This window comes from Octopus sinensis, linkage group LG6 (assembly GCF_006345805.1).
Source record: "Octopus sinensis linkage group LG6, ASM634580v1, whole genome shotgun sequence".
Classification (NCBI taxonomy): Eukaryota; Metazoa; Mollusca; class Cephalopoda; order Octopoda; family Octopodidae; genus Octopus; species Octopus sinensis.
The window spans coordinates 78948848-78973067 of NC_043002.1; the positions used below are offsets into that span (position 1 = coordinate 78948848).

General features: G+C 34.6%; 1 protein-coding gene across 3 annotated transcripts in view; it reads left to right on the forward strand.

Moving 5' to 3' along the window:
- Positions 1-24220, forward strand: part of LOC115212738 (murinoglobulin-1) — a 184609-nt gene that overhangs the window by 133197 nt on the left and 27192 nt on the right. For all 3 annotated transcript variants that reach the window (XM_036504062.1, XM_029781388.2, XM_029781387.2), the window contains exons 18-27: positions 2833-2938; positions 3048-3183; positions 7959-8187; positions 10824-10973; positions 13315-13416; positions 13600-13651; positions 15479-15571; positions 17193-17369; positions 18398-18717; positions 23717-23876. In XM_036504062.1, the coding sequence (XP_036359955.1) occupies positions 2833-2938; positions 3048-3183; positions 7959-8187; positions 10824-10973; positions 13315-13416; positions 13600-13651; positions 15479-15571; positions 17193-17369; positions 18398-18717; positions 23717-23876 (1525 nt within the window). The remainder of the gene's footprint in view (positions 1-2832; positions 2939-3047; positions 3184-7958; positions 8188-10823; positions 10974-13314; positions 13417-13599; positions 13652-15478; positions 15572-17192; positions 17370-18397; positions 18718-23716; positions 23877-24220) is intronic.

The following is a 24220-nucleotide window of genomic DNA, read 5'->3' on the forward strand; positions in this document are numbered from 1 at the left end:
GTATGTATGTGTGCCCACACACACTCACCTATATATATATATATATATATATATATATGAGTACATACACATACATATGTATATGTGTATGTACATACATATATGTATGTACTTACATATGTATGTATGTACACACACACGTGTGTGTGTGTGTGTGTATGTATGTATGTATTATGTACATAGACATACATGTACACACACAGACACACACACACACTTCTTTCAAAGACAGCATGGTATCATTTGAGGGAGATTTGGTTACTATTTATAGAAGGTTGCACAACCACATAATCTTCCACATAAATTTCTCTTTTTCTGTAAAATGTTAAGTGGTGTTAAGTAAATTTTGAAACAACTGCAAGGGAATAGACCAAAACAGATCTCAAATAACCATGAAACATAACACTGTACACAACTAGAACTTTTAAATACAGTCACCTCTTTAGTAGTGTTTATTGTATATTGACCATTGTTAGAGATAAGTTTATTCTGAAAAGAACCCCTAATAACAGAATTGTTTTGTGGCTTTTGAATATTTCTTGTAACTTTTTTCTGTCCATTTTTATAAACCAATCTAAGTGAGAGGGATTTTGCAAATTGACTTTTATTTATAAAGTTAGGAAAAGGATAACACACTGGAAGAGTTCTTTAAGCATTGGATATTATTCCTCACAGCATTTGTTCTGACATTCTGCTATGGTCAACTTTATATTTCACCCTTTCAGGGCCAAAAAAAGCATCAATCCAGTGTGGGGAATTGGTTAAATTGTTAGAGTATAAAACAAGATGCCTTGTCATATCTGTTTCAGCCCTGAGTAATTTAATAGCAACACCTGTGATGATACAAAGGTCAAGTTGTATTGGCACAAAGGCAGTGGAATTTCTCTTGAATAATATTGGTTGTGTGGACAGAGACATAGCCAAGTTCTAAAGTTAGGGGGAGCAAGTACATTAAAAATTTTTAAAAAGTGCTGAACTCATTTTTCAATAGTTGAAAAGGTGTAAATTTTGAAAAATGAGCTCAGGGGAAATGGTCGCTTCCCCCTTGCTCCCCTATTAGCTATGCCACTGAGGGTGGAGAAGGAGATTGGTAAGCATGAGTTACAGTCAGTCTTCCACAAAAAAGCCTTAACCAGGTCTATGCACACCAATACAGATAAATGGCCAACCCAGACTAATAGAGACCCTTATTTAACTTGGTAGTTCTTTTTTTTTCTAACCTAACAACTCAACTATGAGTTAAATTTTTCAGTTAGCTTGGCAAACTGACTATGGAACAGGTATCTCTGGCTATTTTCTCTTGTCGTCCCTATAAGTTATCATGCTACTCTGTAGTTATCAATACAAATCCTATATCAGGTCATTTTATGTCCTTTCAGAATATAGTTGAAATATGCTTTGCTGACAAAATCATACAAGACCAAAACATAGCTGGAGTTGTCACTATACTACCAAACATTAGACTCATACCTCAGCATAGTCTGTTTCATTAATTTTGATTATTTTAAATTCCAAAGTTATCCCCCTGTCATTCTTAACTAGAATTGGTTTAAGATGATGACTATTTTGTCATCATTAGGGCTGTAATTTTAATAAACCAAAATACAGCTATTTTTTTAGTATCCACTTCATTCTTAATGTTTCCTGCATCAGGAATCACAGGTGCTTTCTTCCACTCATTTCTCAAGGTAAGTAAGGTTGTGTACCTTGCTCAGGGCACAATACTTTGGTAAGGTTTAAATTCTTGGTCAATATTTCAACCATTATATCTCGGATCCTTAAAATATATTGAGAAGTGGATGACAATAGTCAGTTTTAGAAATGGTAAAATTAATCATGAGGAATATTTATTTACATTTTTAATTTTGTGCATTGTTTGTGGAATCATGTGGTTTAGTAGCTAGGGTATTCATCTGATTTTAAGGTCATAAGTTCAGCTCCTAGTGGCGTATTGTGTCCTTAAGCAAGACACTTTATTTTTCATTGCTCCACTCCACTCAGCTGACAAAAATGAGTTGCACCTGTAATTCAACAGGCAAGTCTTAGCACACTCTGTGTCCTGATGAATCTCCCTGAGAACTATGTTAAAGGTTGCGTGTCTGTGGAGTGCTCAGCTAATTTGCATGTTAATTTCATGAGCAGGCTGTTTGGTTTGATTCTATCAACTGGAACATTTATCATCATAACCAACGGAGGACCAAAGCCATAGATATGTGTTGAAAAGGTTGAAATGCAACTGGTGTACTTGCTGGCCTCTGCTGAAACATCTCTCTCTCTCTCTCTCTCTCTCTCTCTCTCTCTCTCTCTCTCTCTCTCTCTCTCTCTCTCTCTCTCTCTCTCTCTCTCTCTCTCTCTCATATTTACTGTGATTTTAACACAGTTCCGTAAGAGATGTTATTGTAGAACAAATACTGTACTAACTGCCTACCCTACTTACAGAGTGTATACATTATGCTACATAGATGGATATTTTCATTAAACGTAGCCTATACCAGATTTTAAATTCTAATATAAAAGTAAAATGCTGTTTTTTTTCTTTTCTTTTTTTTTTTTCTAAATTGTGAAGTATTTAATTTGAAACAGCCTACTTCTGAATAGATTTTATCGACTTTATCCATAACTTAAAAAATTTGTCCTTATATTTGTCTCAAATAAATCAATAATTTGTAACAAATCAACTCTCAAATTTTATATTAAACTGTGTGGAATATATGATTGGTATTGATAAAAATCTCATTAGCAGTTTGCAGTACAGAGTTCTTATAGATATAAGAAAATAGTTTGTTCATTGATTTTTGCCCTGATCCTATTTTGTATTTCCATACTTTTCAGAGTTCTGGACTAACACTTATCTCTGATATTAACCTGGAAACCCGACCATGCACTTGGCTACAAGCCCCAGTTGATCTTCCGAGTAAAGAAGCAACTGATGTGTTGTGTAAGTGATTTGTTTTGTATTTATTTTAGTTTAAGATTCATAATGGAAACTTCTATAAGTAAGAATAACTGTTTCTATTTCATAATCTTTTAGTGTTGTTTTATTTCAGGGGAGCAGTTTTATAATGTTCCTGAAACAACGACAACTGATACAAGTGTTGCAGAAGACGCTTTCATGCCAGAAGAAAGATTTGGAATATTAGATTACTTTTCAGAAACATGGTTATGGAAAGATCTAGAAACTAGGTAATTATTTTTTTTTTTTCCTTCTTTCTTCAAATTTTCTTCCATTTCTTGCTGAGTTTTTTCCCTACACCTAGGGCAGAAAAGCTCATTGTATGCATTCCCAGATTACACACGCAAATTCATAGGTAAAATATGTATTTAAAAAATTAATAAATAAAAAATTCATGAATGGATGTTGTTTTCACAGCGATAATGCTCTTCTCAGTACATGAGTCGTTCCAGTTAACACGATTTTTTGCACTTCCTGTAGGGATTGTAAGCCTGGTATCATTTTCAAATAGGTTTCAGTAGCTTTTTTTTTATCATTCCTAGAGATCCTATAATCACTGGTACTGTAGTCGCCTTGAGATGCCACATTTTTTCAATTTCTATTAGCAAGTCTTTATATTTACTGATCTTGTCAAATTCTTTTGACGCTATATTGTGATCGCAAGGAATATTCGTGTCAATTAATAAACACACCTTTTTTGTCTGATCTTTTATAATAATATCCGGTTTATTAGCTTTTATAGTTTTGTCAGTATGTACGGGGAAGTCCCAGAGAATCGACACATTTTCTCCCTCAGTCACAGCTTCTGGATGGTGTTTATGCCATTTGTCAGTGGTTTTGATTTTATTATTAATTATCTTGAATTATTATTATTATTATTATTATTATTATTATTATTATTATTATTGATATCATCATCAAAGCAATGAGCTGGCTGAATGGTTATCACACCAGACAAAATGCTTAGTGGCATTTCGTCCATCTCTAAGTTCAAATTCTGCCAAGGCTGACTTTGCTTTTCATCCTTTCAGGGTCACTAAAATAAGTACCAGCTGAGTACTGGTGTTGATGTAATCAACTGACCCCCTCCCCCAAAATTTCAGACTTTGTACCTATTGTAGAAAGAATTGTCATCATCATCATCATCATCTGTTAGCAAAATCATTGCAGTATTAGACAAAATGCCTTGTGATATTTAGAACTGTTTGTATTCTGTGTTCAAATCCTACTGAGGTCAACTTAACCTTTCATCCTCATAGGGGTCAGTAAAATAAGATACCAGTCAAGTACTGATACTAATATAATTGATTAACCCCTCTCTTCATATTTCAGACCTTGTGCCAATACTAGAAACATTTATCCTTGTTAGGCATTGGTATGGCTGTGTAATTAAGAAGTTTGCATCCTAACCACATGGTGTCAGGTTCAGTCTCACTGTGTTGCACCTTGGACGAGTATCTTTTATTATAGCCCCAGGCTGGACAAAGAGTTGTGAGTGGATCTTATCAATGAAAACCAAAAGATTATATCTTCTCTGAAGCCTTGTGCTTGAGCAAAGTGGCCAGTCTCACTCAAAAATAGACTGAGAAGGTATTGTCAGTGAGAAGCTAAGCAAAAATAGCTGACAGCTATGTTGCTTCAGCAATTTACTCCCTCCTAACCACTATGCCTTGTCTTAAGAAACTCTTGAGCAGATTGGAGTGCATGTTCTTTCAGTCCTTATGGAAGAAACAGAGTCCACTAGTCAGGTCTATCTGTTGTCAATAAGCACTACTGGGGCTTCTATGTGAAGCTGGTGCAGGAAACAGCCATGAACTCACGTTATTTGTTGGGTCTTCGCAGTCACAGCATATCTTCAGAGGTCTCGGTCTTTCGTCATTGCCTCTTTGAGACCCAACGTTCGAAGGTCATGCTTGACCACCTCATCCCATATCTTCCTGGGTCTACCTCTACCCCGGATTCCTTCAACTGTTTGGGAGTGGCACTTCTTCACACATCTCTCCTCACCCATCCATAGTACATGACCATACCAGCGCAGACATCTCTCTTGCACGCCACATCCAATGCTTATGACCAGCATTTCTCTCAGGGCCTTTACAATCTGTCGTGTATGCACACTGACATTACACATCCAGCAGATCATGCTAGCTTCATTTCTTTCAAGCCTATGCATGTCCTCTGTAGTCACAGCCCATGTTTCACTACCATGAAGCATGGCAGTTCGCACACATGCGTCGTACAATCTACCTTTCACTCTGAGCAAGAGACCCTTTGTCACCAGTAGGAGTAGGAGCTTTCTAAACTTTGCCCAGACTATTCTTATTCTAGTGGTAACACTCTCTGAGCATCCACCCCCACTACTAACTTGGTCACCTAGGTAGCAGAAACTATCAACTATTTCTAGTTTCTCCCCCAGGAGTGTTAGGTTTTTTTTATTTAAATCATTAGGAAGTGATTTTTATTGGAGAAATCTTCTTATTGGAACCTAACTATCAATACCATTAAAACAAGCAAATATTTACTATATATATATATGAAAAGCACCATTCGAGCATGATCGTTGCCGGCTTCGGCTTACTGGTACATGTGCTGGTGGCATGTGAAAAACAACATTTGAGCATGGTTGTTGCCAATGCCGCCAGACTGGCTCCTGTGCAGGTAGCATGTAAAAACACCCACTATGCTCACATAGTGGTTGGCGTTAGGAAGTTCATCCAGCTGTAGAAACTTTGCTAGATCAGACTGGAGCCTGGTGCTGCCTGTGGCTCACCAGTCCCCAGTCAAACCGTCCAACCCATGACAGCACTTTCAGTGACATTAAACGATGATGATGATGATGATATACATATATATATATATATATATGTTGGGAATCAAGTTTTGGTGCTTTTCAACATAACACTGCCAATAAAGGACACTTTGCCATGCTATTCTTAGAAATACATTTATAAAAACATGTGTAGTATGTGTGTTTGCTATATTATTTCAGTATGGTTATGCTTCGTGTTCTTGTTTTGTAACATCAACAACAAAATATAACCTAAGCTATAAAACATGCTTCAGGTTTGGTCAGCATTATGTAAATCCCATAGAAACTACAAGCAGACTGCATGTGTCACGAAATGGTGCAACTCCTTCTCTCCCTCCTTCTTTCTCTCTCTCTCTGTTTCTTTTCCCTTTCTTGTTTTAGCATAATAACAGTCTATATTTCTTTTGCTGGCTTTCAAGAAAAGAAAAATAAAAGGCTAAAAGAGATGCTGGTGACACTGTTATGAAACAATGCATTACATACTTTTCAAATCATATAAGTTTTGTTTAGGAAGTTTAAATTCCTCTGTGATTTGTAATTGAAATTACATAAAAATGAATGGTAAAGTATTCTTTGCAAGCAAAATATAATCAGTGTTAAGGTTATCAAAATATATATTAAACTATCCTTATATGTCAATAAATAGGTACATAAAAATATAAAACAAATTGTTATTGTTTAATAAAATGGATTTATAGAAATACGCATGGCTGTGGGGGTAAGAAGCTTCCTTTTCAACCATGTGGTTTTGGGTTCAGTCCCACTGTATGGCACCCTGGGCAAAAGTTTTCTATTAACGCCCCTGATAAACTATTGTCTTCTGAATAACTTGGTAAATGGATGCTGTGTGGAAACCCATCATATGAATGTGTGTATTTATATATATATAAGGCGCAGGAGTGGCTGTGTGGTAAGTAGCTTGCTTACCAACCACATGGTTCCGGGTTCAGTCCCACTGCGTGGCATCTTGGGCAAGTGTCTTCTGCTATAGCCTCGGGCCGACCAATGCCTTGTGAGTGGATTTGGTAGACGGAAACTGAAAGAAGCCTGTCGTATATATGTGTATATATATGCATGTGTGTGTATATGTTTGTGTGTCTGTGTTTGTCCCCTCCCACCATCACTTGACAACCGATGCTGGTGTGTTTACGTCCCCGTCATCTAGCGGTTCGGCAAAAAGAGACCGATAGAATAAGTGCTGGGCTTACAAAGAATAAGTCCCGGGGTCAATTTGCTCGACTAAAGGTGGTGCTCCAGCATGGCCGCAGTCAAATGACTGAAACAAGTAAAAGAGTAAAAGATATATATATATATATATATATATACATACACATAATTTATAAAATGTAAAAAGAGGTAGTCAAAATTTTGAATAATATATTTATTTAGTGCTTTCATCTCGTTTCAGAGATTCATAAGCTGAATCACTGAAATGTGATGAAAGCGCTAAATAAATAATTATCCAAAATTCTGTCTACCTCCTTTTTCTTAATATATAAAATTTGCACGCTACTTCAAACAATCTACACACACACACACGCACACCACTTGACAACCAGTGTTGGTATGTTTACATAATCATAACTTAGCAGTTTGGAAAAGAGATCGATAAAGTGAATACCAGGCTTAAAAAATAAATACTGGGGTTGGTTTTGTTCAACCAAACCGTTCAAGATGGTGCCCCAGCATGGCTGCAGTCTTATGACTGAAACAAATAAAAAATATAGGTGCAGGAGTGGCTGTGTGGTAAGTAGCTTGCTTACCAACCACATGATTCCGGGTTCAGTCCCACTGTGGGGCACCTTGAGCAAGTGTCTTCTTCTATAGCCTTGGGCCAACCAAAGCCTTGTGAGTGGATTTGGTAGACGGAAACTGAAAGAAGCCGTTGTATATATGTATATGTGTGTATGTGTATGTTTGTCCACCCGACATCGCTTGACAACTGATGCTGGTGTGTTTACATCCCCGTAACTTAGCGGTTTGGCAAAAGAGACTGATAGAATAAGTACTAGGCTTACAAAGAATAAGTCCTGGGGTTAATGTGCTTGACTAAAGGCATTGTTCCAGCATGACTGCAGTCAAATGACTGAAACAAGTAAAAGAGTTAAAAGAGTAAGGAGAGTAAAGGATAGTGAGTATTGTAAGTATGTCAAATTTTTTTAACTGTTCTTCAAAATTTTCTTTGCATCATTCTAGAAAAAATGAAAAATTACTGCTGAAAACCAAAGTACCAAGCCCAGCAACAGAATGGATTGGGAATGTGTTCTGTTCCAGTGAAACTGATGGCCTTGGCTTGTTAGCTTTGCCTACCATTTCTGTCTTTCAACCATTTTCCATTTCTTATATAATGCCATACACTGGCATTGCTGGGGAAAAGATTCCTATAAGCATAACTATACAATCGAATATCAAGAAATGCCTTACTGTAAGTATCCTTTTTGTTATATTTTCTTTCTTTTTCTTTTTTTTTTATTCTTCTGAAAAATACATTTCGTAGATTTGAAACATTTTCCCTACATTGTCAAGTTTTTGTTATTTTATTTATTAATTTTTTTAGTCTGTTAAGGATTTTGTCATCCCTCTTAAACATCTTAACATTCATCTTTTTATTAGATATTCAACAAATTCCAGCTCTCCTTGAAGAGACAACAAAAATAGTTTTTCTTTGTTTTTTTCTCTTTTACTCTATTGACTAAATAATCTTATCATTGTTCTACTTCATATTCTTTACTCAATAAGCTGAACAATCTCAGCCATGTGTTTTACAGTTGTTATTGTTATCAGTTTTAGATGTATGATGGAGAAATAGATTAGATGCTCATATATGAGTTTTTATCATAATTGATTAGTGGGGTCAGAAGTTTGTCTTCAACTGCAAGCATTGTGCCACGTTCTCAGGCAAGACACTTGTTTCAGTTTTCTTTACAGGATTCAAATTATCTGAAAAGATAGAAAATGCGAATTTTATTTTTCCATTGCATGTGATAAATGAAGATAATCTTTTCTACTCTAGGTACAAGACCCCATACTTTTGTGGAGGGGTGGGCAGTAGATTAGATCGACCCCAGTATGCAACTGGTACTTAATTTATTGACCCCCAAAAGGATGAAAGGCAAAGTCGACCTCGGTGGAACTTGATGGTAAATGAAAATAATATTAGCGAAAATGAACATTATGTATTGCTGCCTTTGAAAGAATTTACCATCTAATTAATTATATTTATCACAGTACATAACAACTTGGAAGCAATTTGGATATGTACTGTGAGAAATATACAGACACAGACATACATTACAGTATTTAATATGCTACACATTTGTATATAACATATCTATCATACCAGCAATGGAAAAAGCCTCTGTGTCAGTTTCACCAATCTCAGAGGGTCTACAATAGCCATCAGCACAGCCTCTTCCTTTGTATCAAACCTTGACATTTTGATTAGCTTCTGATTTATGAACCTTCTGATTGGCTGATCTGAGTTTAGGAACAAAATAATATTTTCACTAATATTTAGGAATCGGCAAAACAGCATTGATCTTCTGAGTCATGTGACAATATAAGTAAGAAATGAACAAAGAATATGATGTTCCTGTATCCTTTGATTTAGTAAAAGGTTTCCAATACAACCTGGAAATGTGGAATTCTAAAATGCCATAATGCTTTTGATACTATACAAAACTACCACTAGTTTTATGATACAAAACTATCCTAGTTTTAAAGTGTTTATATCTAAATTTAAGCCTTTCGTAATTTTATGTAAGAACATTTTAAGTTATGTTCTAATCACAAGTTTAACAGCAACAAAGTTTATTTTTCTAAATCCCTCCAAATTCTTGAGATTTTTTTCTGAATTAATTGAAACATATGAGGAGTGTATTTCATTAAAAGTGCAGCTATGAAAAGGATTAAGGACAGTGTTACAAAGCAACTTTAAAAATTTATAATAAAATATCTGAAAGATAGAATTTTTATTATGCAACTAGGGGTCCCCTTCTCTAATGTTTTATAGCATCAAGATAAATATTCCAGTCAAGTTCACCAACTATGTCTAGCTTGCAACTTGCATAAACATCTTTGGTAAGAGAAGCTGTAGTCAAAATAAATGTGATATCTGATCATCATATAGTTAAACTGTTGTACTCCTGATCATATGGTTGTGGGCTAAATTCTTGGGCCACATATGTTTTGTCCTTTGACTAGGCACTTTATATCACATTCCTCCAGTTCACATAGCTGAAAATGTGCTGTGCTTGTTGCATAGCAGCGTCTTGCAGTTATTAGACCCAAATTTTGAAAATGCAAGATATCAGGATCCTTTGACTGTGACAATACACTAAATGAGAATGAAGACCAATGAATTACTCCAAACATTTGGTCAGTTCAGCTACAATTATCTTATAAGTCTACTCAAGTAGTGCTAATTAGAAATACTCAAAAATAATAACCAGCGAACTAAATTTAATTAAAATTTTGTGCTGTAGTTGTATTTTACAGCAAAGCAAAGTCATCCAAGAGCCTTGGTCACTCACTCCAATGTGAAAATGATCAACCCCAGAGTAAAAGGGGATCTGACCTCACAGCAGAGCAAATTTTCTTGTGCTTGCATCATGATAAAACACCATGAACTGTTTTAAATTCTCTTTGGCTAAGGGGTAAAGGTTATGACAGGCCTGACACATCACCTGGTTTATCAAGACCCTCTTGGTCCTTTGCATTCATTTAACACCAAAGGATCAAGAGGATCTTGATAAACTGGATCTTTAAGTATTTCCTTGGCTACATTTTCTTTCAGACATAGACAATTCAAATGTTTAGACTGGACATCAGCCGCATCGATCTCACTTGTCCGGAAAAACCTTCATAGGCCATGAACACTGCTCTATGCACAAACTAAACAAGAAAAAAATTAAGATTGATGACAACAATACTTCAGACCTGTCCTAAACTTGAATTGCTTATGTTTCTCACTTTAGCTGTCCATAAAAAAAAACTTTCTCAAAGACCAACAATGTTCCTTTGCTAAATGTTTATGTTCCATTCTGTTTATTCCTTTGATAGATAGGGTTACGAGTGAAGGTGTCAAGTAACTCAGAAAAGACACCAAAAGAAATCAAAGGGCCAGTGTCTTGTCTCTGTAAAGAAGAATATATTACTACCAACATTTACTTAAATGACCTCCCCATTGGTGTAATTAATGTTACAGTACAGGTAAGCCCTTGTTTTGATTTATTTTTCAGCAGTGGAGAGGTTTGGTAGATAACTAAAAAAAAAATTGGGGGTTTTGCTTTTTTGAGACTTTTCCAACAGATATAAATGATTGTATGGTATACATACGAGGAGATGCAGAAAAGTTCCTAGCTTTAAGGGTATTGTGAAAGGCCTGGTTGAAGGCCCAACCTTCCAAGTTCTTTTATAGGGCTTAGAAAAACTGAAGGACTACTGCAATAAATGTGAGAATCTGAGAGGGAAATATGTTGAATAAAATCCTCCTGTATTTTCTGTTACCCAAAACAAGGAACTTTTCAGCATTCCCTTGTGTGTGTGTGTGTGTGCATGCGTGCACATGTGAGTGTATGCACATATATTTTTAGCAGTTAACAAACAGGTAAATGACTTTTGATGAAGGTTTCCCTATATTTCATATTTTAACAAGTAATATATGCATTTATATGGATGTAAATGTGTATAAGTGCATGCACATATGTGCCTATTTATAACAGTTAATAAGTTCATTGCATACAGTGCTCAGGTGTACTAAAATTCATTGGCAAAAGTAAAAGAGGTGATTAAAAGCTGCAATAAGTCAAGTAAAGAAAGGAAAACAGCAATAATAGCTAAAAGTATATGCATAGTACACCAGATAAGACACAAGACAAAAATTAAACAGTGAAAGAGCCTTAAAGAGGAAAAGATACATAAGCATGCTAGATGTTGGCAAATTTCAGAAAGCATAGAATTTTTAAGGGATATAGTATTCTAACTGCTAACAATGGTTGTGGTATTTTGTTCCATGCTTTAACAATTCTGATTGTGAAAACTGTTTCTGTAAGTTAATGGTGCTACATTGTTTTTGGTTTTAATTCATAATTTTCACAAACACTTTTTAATTTGTATGTGGGTGGGAATTGGCTCCCAAGAATAAATGTAACAACTTTTTTTCTAGAGATCTCCATTCTCTTGATCAACCACTTCAGTGGAGTTGGCATAGTAACTGCCTCCAAGTCTGTTTTACCTGTCTCCAAGTCCACCTTGCCTGCATCCAAGCCCAAATTGCTGTTTCCAAGTCCATCTTGCCTTCCAGCATCATCAATCATACAAAAATAGATTGTACAGTACAGAGAATATATATCTATATTGTGACACTATATCTCATTCAACTGATCACTGCATGTCAAAGTGTTTAGAATATATCTCAACTAGAGAGAAGTATGGTGTAGCCGAAACAACAGAGTTATGGAGTCAGAATTCATCATTAGGTGTATTACTTGTTTACCACATTTGTTTTGGCAGAGTTGAAATGGAGCTACACAACAACAACTAAAACAGCTATAGATATCTTCTATGTAGCACTCTAATATCATAAAATATCATTGAATTTGGAAAGACATGTGTATAATTTCCCATAACTACAGAAAAGCTTTTACTGAAATATGACTCACTAACGTTTCTGGACTTTTCACCTAAAAAAAATAAGGATTTAATTTGTAATCATATCCTAACCCACAACTTAGATTAACACAATTACCTGATCCTTTGGTGCCTTTAGTAGAATGCACTTTACTGTAAACATTCAAATTTGATCCACAGTTGTTTCTCCATGTCCATGTTTTCCTGCAGGTAATCATCATCATCATCATCGTTTAACGTCCGTTTTCTGTGCTAGAACGGGTTGGACGGTTCGACCGGGGATCTGGGAAGCCAGAAGGCTGCACCAGACTCCAGTCTGATCTGGCAGTGTTTCTACAGCTGGATGCCCTTCCTAACACCAACCACTCCGTGAGTGTAGTGGGTGCTTTTTACGTGCCACCTGCTCAGGTGCCAGGCGAGGCTGGCAACGGCCACTATCGGATTGGTGCATTTTACGTGCCACCGGCATGGAAGCCAGTCAAGGTGGCGCTGGCATCGGCCACGATTCGGATGGTGCTTTTTACATGCCACCGGCACAGAAGCCAGTCAAGGCAGCGCTGGCATCGGTCACGATTCGGATGGTGCTTTTTACATGCCACCGGCACAGAAGCCAGTCAAGGCAGCGCTGGCATCGGTCACGATTCGGATGGTGCTTTTTACGTGCCACTGGCACAGGGATCACAACTGCAGTTTCCATTGATTTTGATGTTGGTGTACTTGACTCAATGGATCTCCTCAAGCACAGGGTCGAAATGGTAAGAATTAGTTGTATCAAATTCACTACTCTGAGAGAATCTAAAAAAGATTATAGGCATTGCCCCTACCTTCTGACTAACTTAGGAAACATTGTTTTTATCTGAGGTTCCCTATTCAAAAGATATGAATAACATGATATATTTTCGTCTAAACACTTTGTTTGCAGGGTAAATCTATTTTGCCTAATAATAGAAGATGTAGTAAAAAGACTGTTGATTCTCGTTATATTGGAATGATTGATTCCAGCTCTGCTTTCATCAATATGAGGGTAAGTAATATTAATGTCTTATAATTTGTTGATTTTTTTCACCACTCACTTCAAAACCAAAAATCAAGTTTTTTTTTCTATTTTTGTAATTTAAATAGAGGATTACTTACTCATTTTTACTATATATCTGGTACCAATTTTACATGAAGTTTTTTTAATCTTATTTTTTCTTCATTTCTTCAGCCAAAAGGTTTCTTACAAGAAATTACTCACTCCGAATACGTCTGTCCTTCAGGTATGTTTATTCTAATAACTCGTAAAATATCTACTCTTGGTAGAGTAACTGATAAATTTGATCCCCAGTACTTGACTAGACCTTCTTTGATCCTGTAATTCCAAAAAGAATTGGAGAATCAAATAAACCCTAGTCAAGCTGACTTTCATAAGATATAAATTTAGAATATAAAGAAATATAAGTGAATTCTGCATGTTCATTTATAGCTCACCTGGTTCAGCTTGCTGCTGTTTTCACCCTCTAATCCAACAGGTAATCATAGGAGCCCATCTTGGCTCTCTGTGCTCTAGATTCAGTGCTAGATTAACTGTTAAACAAAATAAGCATTTGCTTAGAGCATCAAAGAAAAGGGGACACCATAGAAATGGTAAATGGTTTATGGCACAAAAGAAATCACTTCAAACTTGCTAAAATAATATTCAAAGTGGTTTGTATGATCAGAAATATAATTTCAAAGTGTTTATGGTGTCATTGTGAGAAGCTGATCCAAGAATTTGAATTTTAAAAAGTAGAAAATTTTTCAAATATTAATGAAGTGGAAGTAGGCAAAAAAAATTATATTTATTTTATGGTTTATTATTGTTTATATTTTCAATTACATATATATGGGAGCACCAAAATCTTTTAAGTGATTAAGGCCTCAATGGGTCTTAATCCAGCCCTGTTTAGACCAACAAACAAGCTGAACCTACTTCTTATAGACCCTGGCTAGAAGGATAAGGAAAGGGTATCAAAAATCAGGCCAATGGGTGAATTATATTCAGCTAACACACATGCTGTATTTCATTAAGTTGTATGTATTAATTCATTGAAAATCATTAACTGAAACAGATTTTTGTTTGTTTGAATGTTTGTTCATTTAGCATTCATTTTTCTATACTAGCATGAATTGGATAGGGATGCATTTGTGGCCAGATGCTCTTCCTGTTGCCAACCTTACTTGTTTTTCAAGTAAAGGATTTCTTTATTCCACAGCTCTTTGAAAGTTCAGGATAACCAGTTGTAATCATCAATGAGGAATGTAAACACCATTCACTGTTTTATTGAAGTAAAAGCCTTGGGATGTTAACTTTCATTTGCATTCACACACACGTACACACACACACACACATTTTGATCCACTACATTGTCATTGAAAATAATTTTTTATGCACTGGATTGAATTAAGTAGTATGAAGAAGCATGCCAAAGTTATTGTTGTTTCTTCTCTTTATATATTTTGGTTTGAACATTAATAATTTTTGTGAAATTCCTCACATATAGCCTCTAAGATGTTCTGTCTTTTGTCTGTTGCATTGGCCTTCCTAGATATTAAGCCGGTATTTCAGATGTTTCCATGATGCTTTAAACAATTTTTGTATTGCACTCCAAGTTTACCAACAATTCTTTAGCCACTGTTTATGACACCATACAAAACAACCTTGAACAGAGACTTGCAAACAGCTTGCCCATCCAAGTGCTGTGTCAATAGAAGGCTCCACATTCCAGATGCCAGTAGGTTTCAGTAGTCATCAGGATAGAATGCTACTGTTTCAGGAGCCTCCTCTTGATAATTCTACAGTTCACTAGCTCCCTTCACTGATGTGAGACCCCTACCTACTGGACCAACTGACTAGTATTCAATCTTAATTCCTTCAACCCAGGATTATCAACACCATTCCAAATGATCCTTACAACAGTTATGTTTGTTCTAGATATATGTATAAATCCGTAATCTGAACAAGAAGCACATATTTTTCTAAGCATATTTATATTTTAAAAAAAGTTTGTAAAAGATTTATTTTAATTTGTTAAAGATTTTTTTATTCTTTTTCCCTCTAATTTCAGAGGATCATGGTGGAAATTATGTTAATATCCTTTCAACTGAACTACCAAAAGATACAGTCCCTGGAAGTGTGAAAGCAGAAATCAACATGTTTGGTAATAAATTTGGGTATCTTTATACTTTTTCTTCCTTTTTCAGTTTGTAATTTTTAGAAATGCTATCCAAATATTAATTTGTTTCAACTACACTTATTTAAAATATTGGTAATTATTGACACTTCATTTTCAGCATTAAATTATCTTATTGCCATTCTCTATTTAAAACTTCATGAATTATTTGGTTCAAACTTAACAAAACTAAACAACTTAACCAACAACTTTAATGACATTTTATTTCATTAACAATCCAGTAATGGAAATTAATGGGGAGGAAGGTATATGGTGAGTAGCTACTCCTCAATTTTTTTTTTTAATGAAATTCAGCCTCAAACATAAAACTGGGGTACAACTGTAATACTTAGGAGAATTCCAAAAGAATTCTACAAGTGAAATTACTAGATGTGTTGAATCTAATGGTTCAGGCCCTTACTCTTCATCTGAGAGTGAAGAAGATTTGATGTTGTCATTTTTGTTGTGAGGAAAGTAGAATGGAGTTTCCCTTAAGGCTGCAAGGTGGTAGAATCCTTACTGCACTGGACAAAATGCTTAGCAGCATTTCTTCTGACTTTATGTTCTGAGTTCAAACACCACCTGGGTTGACTTTGCCTTTCATCCTTTCAAGGTTGATAAAATAAGTACCAGTTGAGCACTGGGGTTAGTGTAGTCAACTTACTCCCTCCCATGACATTGCTGGCTTTGTATCAAAATTTGAAACTATTATGTATTTACCGGATTCATCTCCATTCCCCTTTCTGTGAAGGGGAATCATTTTTCAAATACTTAGATAAGTTCAAAAGAAATGGAAGTAGAGAGACGTGTCACTGAAGGGATTACAACAATGTGATGAAATAATTATTTGACAAAAAATAAGAAATGACAACACAAACAATAATGAACATTTGAACTATTGATTAACTGCTTGACCAAAGTGTTTAGCATATGAGTTAGAAAAATTAGTAAAAAAAACAGCTGATCGATAAATTTGTTAGTGTAGTAACTAACCCATTATCTAACAATAGCAAAAGGGCCGAACATGTGCGTGTGTTTATTACCAGCATAATGCCCCTCTCAAGATTCAATAGTATTTCTTTCAACATACGAATTCACATCAAGAATCTTGCAAACCAAATACAAATATGAAATACTTAGATGTTTCAGATCAAACATGTTGGAAAGACTAGAGTTAATATAAAGCCTGAACAACTTCAGTTTATCACTTTGTGTAGCTGAAACAGAGGAAGAATTCTTAATGAAGTACTTAATGTACTGTGTGATATGGAGCTTGGTTGATAAGACAAAGTGTAGCAGAAGATTAGAAAGACAAGTACATACAGTTTTAAGTGGGAGAAGTGTACAACCGATAAGCATTAGCCTCTTCATTTTAAATTACATATACTCCAGTTTGATGGTTGGCTGTTGAAGGATAAGAAGGGTGGCTTTACAAAGACCTAAATAATCCAAAAATGTATGACATCTAAGTTTCTTTGTATAGAAAAATTATATTTACAACAGTTGTTGTATAGATTTATATAAATTTCTCCTATGTTTTACAATGAAAAATCTGACGTGATTTTGTTATATGATTTAATGGCACCTCATATTTTCTGTGCAATTCTAGGTAATATGTTATGGCCTGGGTTATCATCTCTAGAAAATATAGTGAATGATCCTATCACAAATGGAGAAGGAAACATCCTGAGCTTGGCTGCTACCATTTTCGTCATGGATTTCTTGAATGCTGTTGGAAAAGTTTCTTATGAAATTGAAATGAAAGCAATAGAAATAATGGAAAAATGTATGACCAGAATTTAATTTCATTCTTTACATTGTAGTTTTGATTGCGTTGGTGTTTTTAAATGCACATAAGTAAAACAAAAAAAAAGCCTTAGGTAACTGGTAGGAGTCTGAGAGGGTAAAACATTTGAACACAAGACTCCCATCTGTATTTCATATATATATATATATATATATAAAATTATAATTTTATAAGAGATACCACCACACTGAAAATAATAGTCAAAACTTGACTCTAAAACTACATTAAATGTTCATACAGCACCAGGAGACAAGACAAAGAGACAAAATAAATTAGCAAAAAAATTACTGGATAATTCCAGATCCTGGATTTCTGGCTTTGCATAAGAGATGCTCTGCCTTCATCAGTGGTATACACTCAGATAGTACATAAATACAAATATATATACATACAACACACGACATACTTACATATACAAACGTATAATCATACATATATATGCACATACATACATGACCAGTTTAAACTGCCTGCCTTAAAGCTCCTCTTGCGATATGGTCAGAATAAACACTGCAGTGAATATAATGACGAAATAAATATATAAATTTTTATATATATATATATAAAATGGGCTTTCACATTTCCAACAGGCCTGTCACTGGTTCTCTGCATTACTTGTAAATGAGTACCTCAAAGACATGTCTGTAACTTGGTGCAGAACAACAAATATCTTAAAGGATCTTGTTCAAAGAGTACTTTTTTTTTCCTGCACTGTTGTTTACATCCTTCCCTAATATACCTCAGCAAAAACACACACACACACACACAGTTATGGGACAAACTGTAAGAAATTGTATATTTGTTACTGTGACCATTCAAGATCTAAATTGTTAGTTGTTTAAGCAATAATCATTACAGGTGCTTAAAAAATAGCTTAAGCTATTATAATTGTAAGCTGCAATTGAATATTTTTTCTATATTTGTTAATAATGATTATTATCTATTCCTAAAGTTTTAAACTAATTATTGAATCATTCATTTATTTATACATTTATTTTCTTCAACAGGTTATCAACAACAAATGAATTACATTCATAAAGACGGTTCTTTTAGTATATTTGGCTCACAAGACAGAGATGGTAGTGAACTCTTAACTGCATTTGTCCTCAGAATTCTCGTGAAAGCTCGATCATACATTTATGTTGATGAGGTGCAACTTCAGAAATCCATATCCTGGCTAAGAGATCAACAGCTCGAAAATGGTTGCTTTTATGATAAACTGAATTATTCATTGACATTTGGACTTTATGAAGATAGGAAAAATATGGAAAGAATTAGTACTGCATTTGTGATTATGGCATTACTAGAATTTGGCACACCACAGCATGTATGTTTTATTTATTTCTCTCCTCATTCGTTTATACACAAGATTTTCACTCTATATTTCATTTATGGAGACCATGTAATCATTTAATTATTTATTTATTTATTATATTGACATTGCTGATATTGTTTAGCCCAGGGATAGTTTTCATTGAACGGATCTATGTTCAGATATATTCCTGTATTAACCATCATCAAGACTTACTTTATAGTTCCCTATTTCCTTTTTTTATGATGATAAGATGTGATTTTATGTGGATTTAGATTCTATTTTTTGCACATTGAATAACTACTTTCATTCATTCATTCAATCTGCTCTGAATGAATGAATAGTTTGACTCAGTTGAAGTTTCACAAATGCAGATATATATATCATCATCATCATAATCATCATCGTTTAACGTCCGTTCTCCATGCTAGCATGGGTTGGACGGTTCGACCGGGGATCTGGGAAGCCAGAAGGCTGCACCAGGCTCCAGTCTGATCTGGCAATGTTTCTACAGCTTGATGCCCTTCCTAACGCCAACCACTTCGTGAGTGTAGTGGGTGCTTTTTACGTGCCACCCGCACAGGTGCCAGGCGAGGCTGGCAACGGCCACGGTCGGATTGGTGCAATTTACGTGCCACCGGCACGGAAGCCAGTCGAGGTGGCGCTGGCATCAGCCACGATTCGGATGGTGCTTTTTACGTACCACCAGTCCAGGGGTCCTGGCATCTGCCAGGTGCTAGTCATAGGATTGGTTCAATTTCGATTTCGATTTCACTTGCCTCAACATGTCTTCGCAAGCAAAGGGGGTTGGCATGGGTGCCTGTCGTCGAAATATATATATATATATATATATATATATATATATATAGCAATAAGAAAATGGAGGAGAACAATAGGTGGTTCATCAACTTTTAGACATTATATTATGTTAACTTATTTATTTATTTACTAAACTGATAATTACAATAATATACATACATATAACATATTATTCTTTACATATAAGATATAAGAAATAAAATATAGTAATATATAAGGATACCAGTAATTATTATAAAAAACATGAATATAAATTGGGAAAATAGCTTACAGCTATTTCAGCCAATAGATAAAAATACCTCATTCTACCTTTATTACTCAAGTGGATTGAAGTAATAGGTAAATGAACATGAGGTACTTGTATATATCTCTAGGCTTCGTCAGAGATTATAAAGTACATAATGTTAAGTTATAATAAATATAAATATAAAATAAATAAAATACACACACATTTGAATATACATACATATATAGATATACATAAATGCTTATATATATACTGAAATATACATACATATCTACATCTATAAGCATATATAATATTCAGTTATTATTAATATTAGATGCCTTCTGTTATTCACATAGATAGTATATAGAATGTAGAATATAATATATAAACAGATATTTTTGAAAGTTATAAAGGTAGTAATTATACAATCAATATATCATACAGTTATGTCAAAACTAATCTGCATACACATGAGGAACATATATATGCATATGCACACATACATATATACACAAACATATATATACATATGCACACATACATATATACACAAACATATATATACATATAAATTTTTTTTCCATTTAAACATACTAAGATGTACATATGTATTATATGTTTTGGAATGTAGGATAATTCACAGACTAATTTATATTTATATATAGAGAGAGAAACGTGGTAAACCTTCTTCTCCATTATTTATTATTATTGCAGTAGTTTAAATCTTGCAGGAAGTTGGGAAGGATTATTTCTAATATATATATATATATATATATATATATATATATATATATATATATATATATATATATACAGTTTGCGACCAAATGTTCAGAACGGCATTGTTTTCGTCAGAAAAGTAGATATAATTTTTTATCAAACTTGTTTTATATTCTATAATTTTCACAGACAATAAATACAATATTAATTGTTATTGTCTGGTGTAATTTGAGAGGATAATACAAAAGTTATGGCTGATTTAGTGATTTACTGCAAATCCCATGGCGGCCAAAATGATCAGAACGGTTGAAAAAATAACAAAATAATCAAAAATGACAGAGAATACTGGAATTATTTAATATTTAGTGTGAAGCCCTTTAGCTTCAATCACACTCTAACATCTTTGACTGCATGAGGAAATTAAATTTTCAATTTCTTGCTGGGTGATCTTATTCCATTCTTCTGGAAGGGCATTCCATAATTGCTCAGTTGTTTTAGGATTTCTGGCTTTCGAACGTTCTCCTAGAATATTCCATACATTTTCAATAGGATTGAGATCTGGGCTTTGAGCAGGCCAATCCATAACAATAACCTTTTCAGCCTTGAGGAAGTTCATGACCACCTTAGCCTTGTGACATGAGGCATTGTCATGCATGAATATGAGTGGTCACTTAGTTGAATTTCTCAGCACAGGCAAGACATGATCTTTTACAAGTTGTTTATAAACTCCTGCATTTACCTTTCCATGTAATCACACCAAAGAGCCCACACCATCTCCAGATATCATCCCCCAAACCATGACACTTCCTCCACTGAATTTAACACTAGTCTTAAGGCATTTAGGCGACAATTTTTCACCTACTTTTCTATGAACGTACCTTTTCCCATCTGAGCCAAATAACATAAACTTAGATTCATCACTGAAATGCACCGTTTGCCATTTTTCTTGAGACCACAACACATGTTCGGTTGCAAAGGTAAGACGACACTTTTTATTCTTGGAGCTGATCAGTGGCTTCACTGCAGGTGCTCTTGCTTGTAGGTCATGTTCAACTAAACGACGAGACACAGTTTTATCGAGATAAAGTTTTCTTCAATACAATGCTCATTTTCTGAGAAACAGCAGCAGCAGTTTTAAATCTGTCCTTTTTAACCAACTTTACCGTAGCATGATCTTCTCTCTTGGTCGTTTTTCTTGGCCTACCTGTAAACTTTCTTGCTTCACACGAACCACAATCATCGTAGACCTTAAGAATACCGTGTACAACACTTTTTAACTTGTTAACAATCTTTGCAATAGATCCAATACTTAAATTATCCTTCCTTCGAAGCTTAATAATCTGCTGATGAATTGGTAACGGAGTAAGTGGCATTATATTAACAAAATACACTGCAAATATTCTTACTAATGTTTAGTAAACGAACCGTCACGTAAACAAATTCAAAACATTAGAGTTCGCCGGTTAAATATACTAAAACACGGAGTAAAAGCAACCGTTCTGATCATTTTGGCCGCCATGGGTTTTGCAGTAAATCACTAAATCAGCCATAACTTTTGTATTATCCTCTCAAATTACACCAAAACCTCAGGCAACAACAAATAATATCGTATTTATTGTCTGTGAAAATTATAGAATATAAAACAAGTTTGATAAAAAATTATATCTACTTTTCTGACGAAAACAATGTCATTCTGAACATTTTGGCTGCCACTGTATATAATAAGTAATGCCTTGATATACAAGTTAATTCATTCCTGGAAAATGCTCGTAAAGCAAAACCTCATAAACAAAAAATATAACTCATAGAAACTTGTAAACCTATGAGATATTACTATGTATGTATGTGGTGTGTGTGTGTGTGTGTGTGTGTGTGTATATATATATATATATGAAGTCTAAAGAAGCATTTCAAGGTTCATCAAGGTCAGACACCACAAGCAGTTCAAGTTGCACCAAGACTGGTGTGCAATTTGTGTAGACATCTTTTTAAAAGTATATCTGGTTTAAAAAGCCACATGAAATCTCATACCAGAATTGAGCTTCATGTACACTAAGATGGTCAAGCTCTGTATTGAGCAAATCTATAAAATTAGCTTCATTAGCTTTCTTAATAATGAGAGGATGATTTATAAGTTATTAACACCAAAGTATGCCCTGCTTACTTTAAGAAAATGCTTAAATGAATGCAAGTGCTTGTAATTCTGCATTTGGTAGGGAAGAAGTTAAGGATAATTAGGTTATACAGCAACCATTGGTGTTATCTTCTAAATCTGCAGTTCCTAAACTTATATTGTTGCAGAGTTCAAGTATTTTTTGGACAACACATGCCAACCTAATTTTAAAAAACATTTAAATGAAAAGGAGAATTTGTTCATATAAAAACATATGTAATACAGCATAAAAGACACATAACAGCATTTCAAAAGCATACAAAATTTGTTAACTTGACATCAATTAATAAACATTTAAGTGAAGTTAACAGTTTTGGTGTTTTTGAATGGTTAGTATGTCTTTCATGCTGTAATTGTCAAAGTTTCAACACAGCCTCAGATCAAATCACTTGCTAGGCAAGTACATCTCCAAAAAAAAACATATAACTTATCATTTGTAAGATGGTGCTTACTTTATGAAATCGTCATTGTCATCATCATTTAACGTCCATTTTCCTTGGTGCCATGGGTTGAACAGCTTGACCACTGCTTTGTCCCCTGATAATTTCTGCTAGGTAATTGTTAGTACCTTGACAAGTATTGGTCCTCCATGTTTTATGTGTTCTGGATGGGATGTTATTCACTCTTGGAGATTTCCTGTCTTTGAGCATGTATACTATCTCTTCAATTTCCTCCTGGAGAATTGGAGTCTCCCCAAGTTCTCTGTTGTTGTTGGAATTGTCCAGGATGTTGCTGTTATGTTTGTGTTTGAGATTGTATGCATGACAGAGAACAGAGACCAGTGGTGATGACTGACTGCAAAAGCATCTAGAATGGCACCCCAATGACTTGCTGCATTAGTTAAGGAATCTTTATGATGATGAAACATGTTTAGCACCATGGTGAAGAAAGATGAATTATATGGATCCAAATGTTCTTCTGTCTTGTTAATGAAGGAGGGAAAGAGGGCAAATATGTCATTTTTTATAAGATCTACCTAGTGTTTCTGTTTGAGAAGCTCTAGCCTAGAGAGTAGACATGGAAATATTTATGAAAAATTCAATTGTAATATTTAACTCTTTATTAAATTTTAGGACCTGATCATTGATAAAGGGCTTAACTGTCTCCGATCCCATGATTATGAAGACATATACATGTTATCACTCTATGCCTATGTCTTTACTCTGTATGGCCATGCTGAAGCTGATAAGGAAAAATATCAGAATGTCCTTGAGAGAAGATCAAAGGTTTTAGGTAATATTTCCTTTTTTTAAATATTCCTTTTATTTATTCATGTATTTATTAATATTTCCAAAGATTTTTATCAGCATCATATGAAATGAACTTAGTTACTGTTCAGGTCATTTTCCTGAGTCACAATCTCATCCTTATATGCCAGTCCATTGCAAGGTAACCTATTCACAGCTGAGTGAACTGGAGCAATAGGAAATGCAGTGTTTTGCTCAAGAGCACAATGCACAGCCAGTTTGAGAATTGAAGCCATAATCTCATGATTGTGAGTGCAACACCCTAACCACCAGGCCCACATTTTCTTATGCAAATACACGTATTCTTTATGAATTTTGTTCTCATTCTCT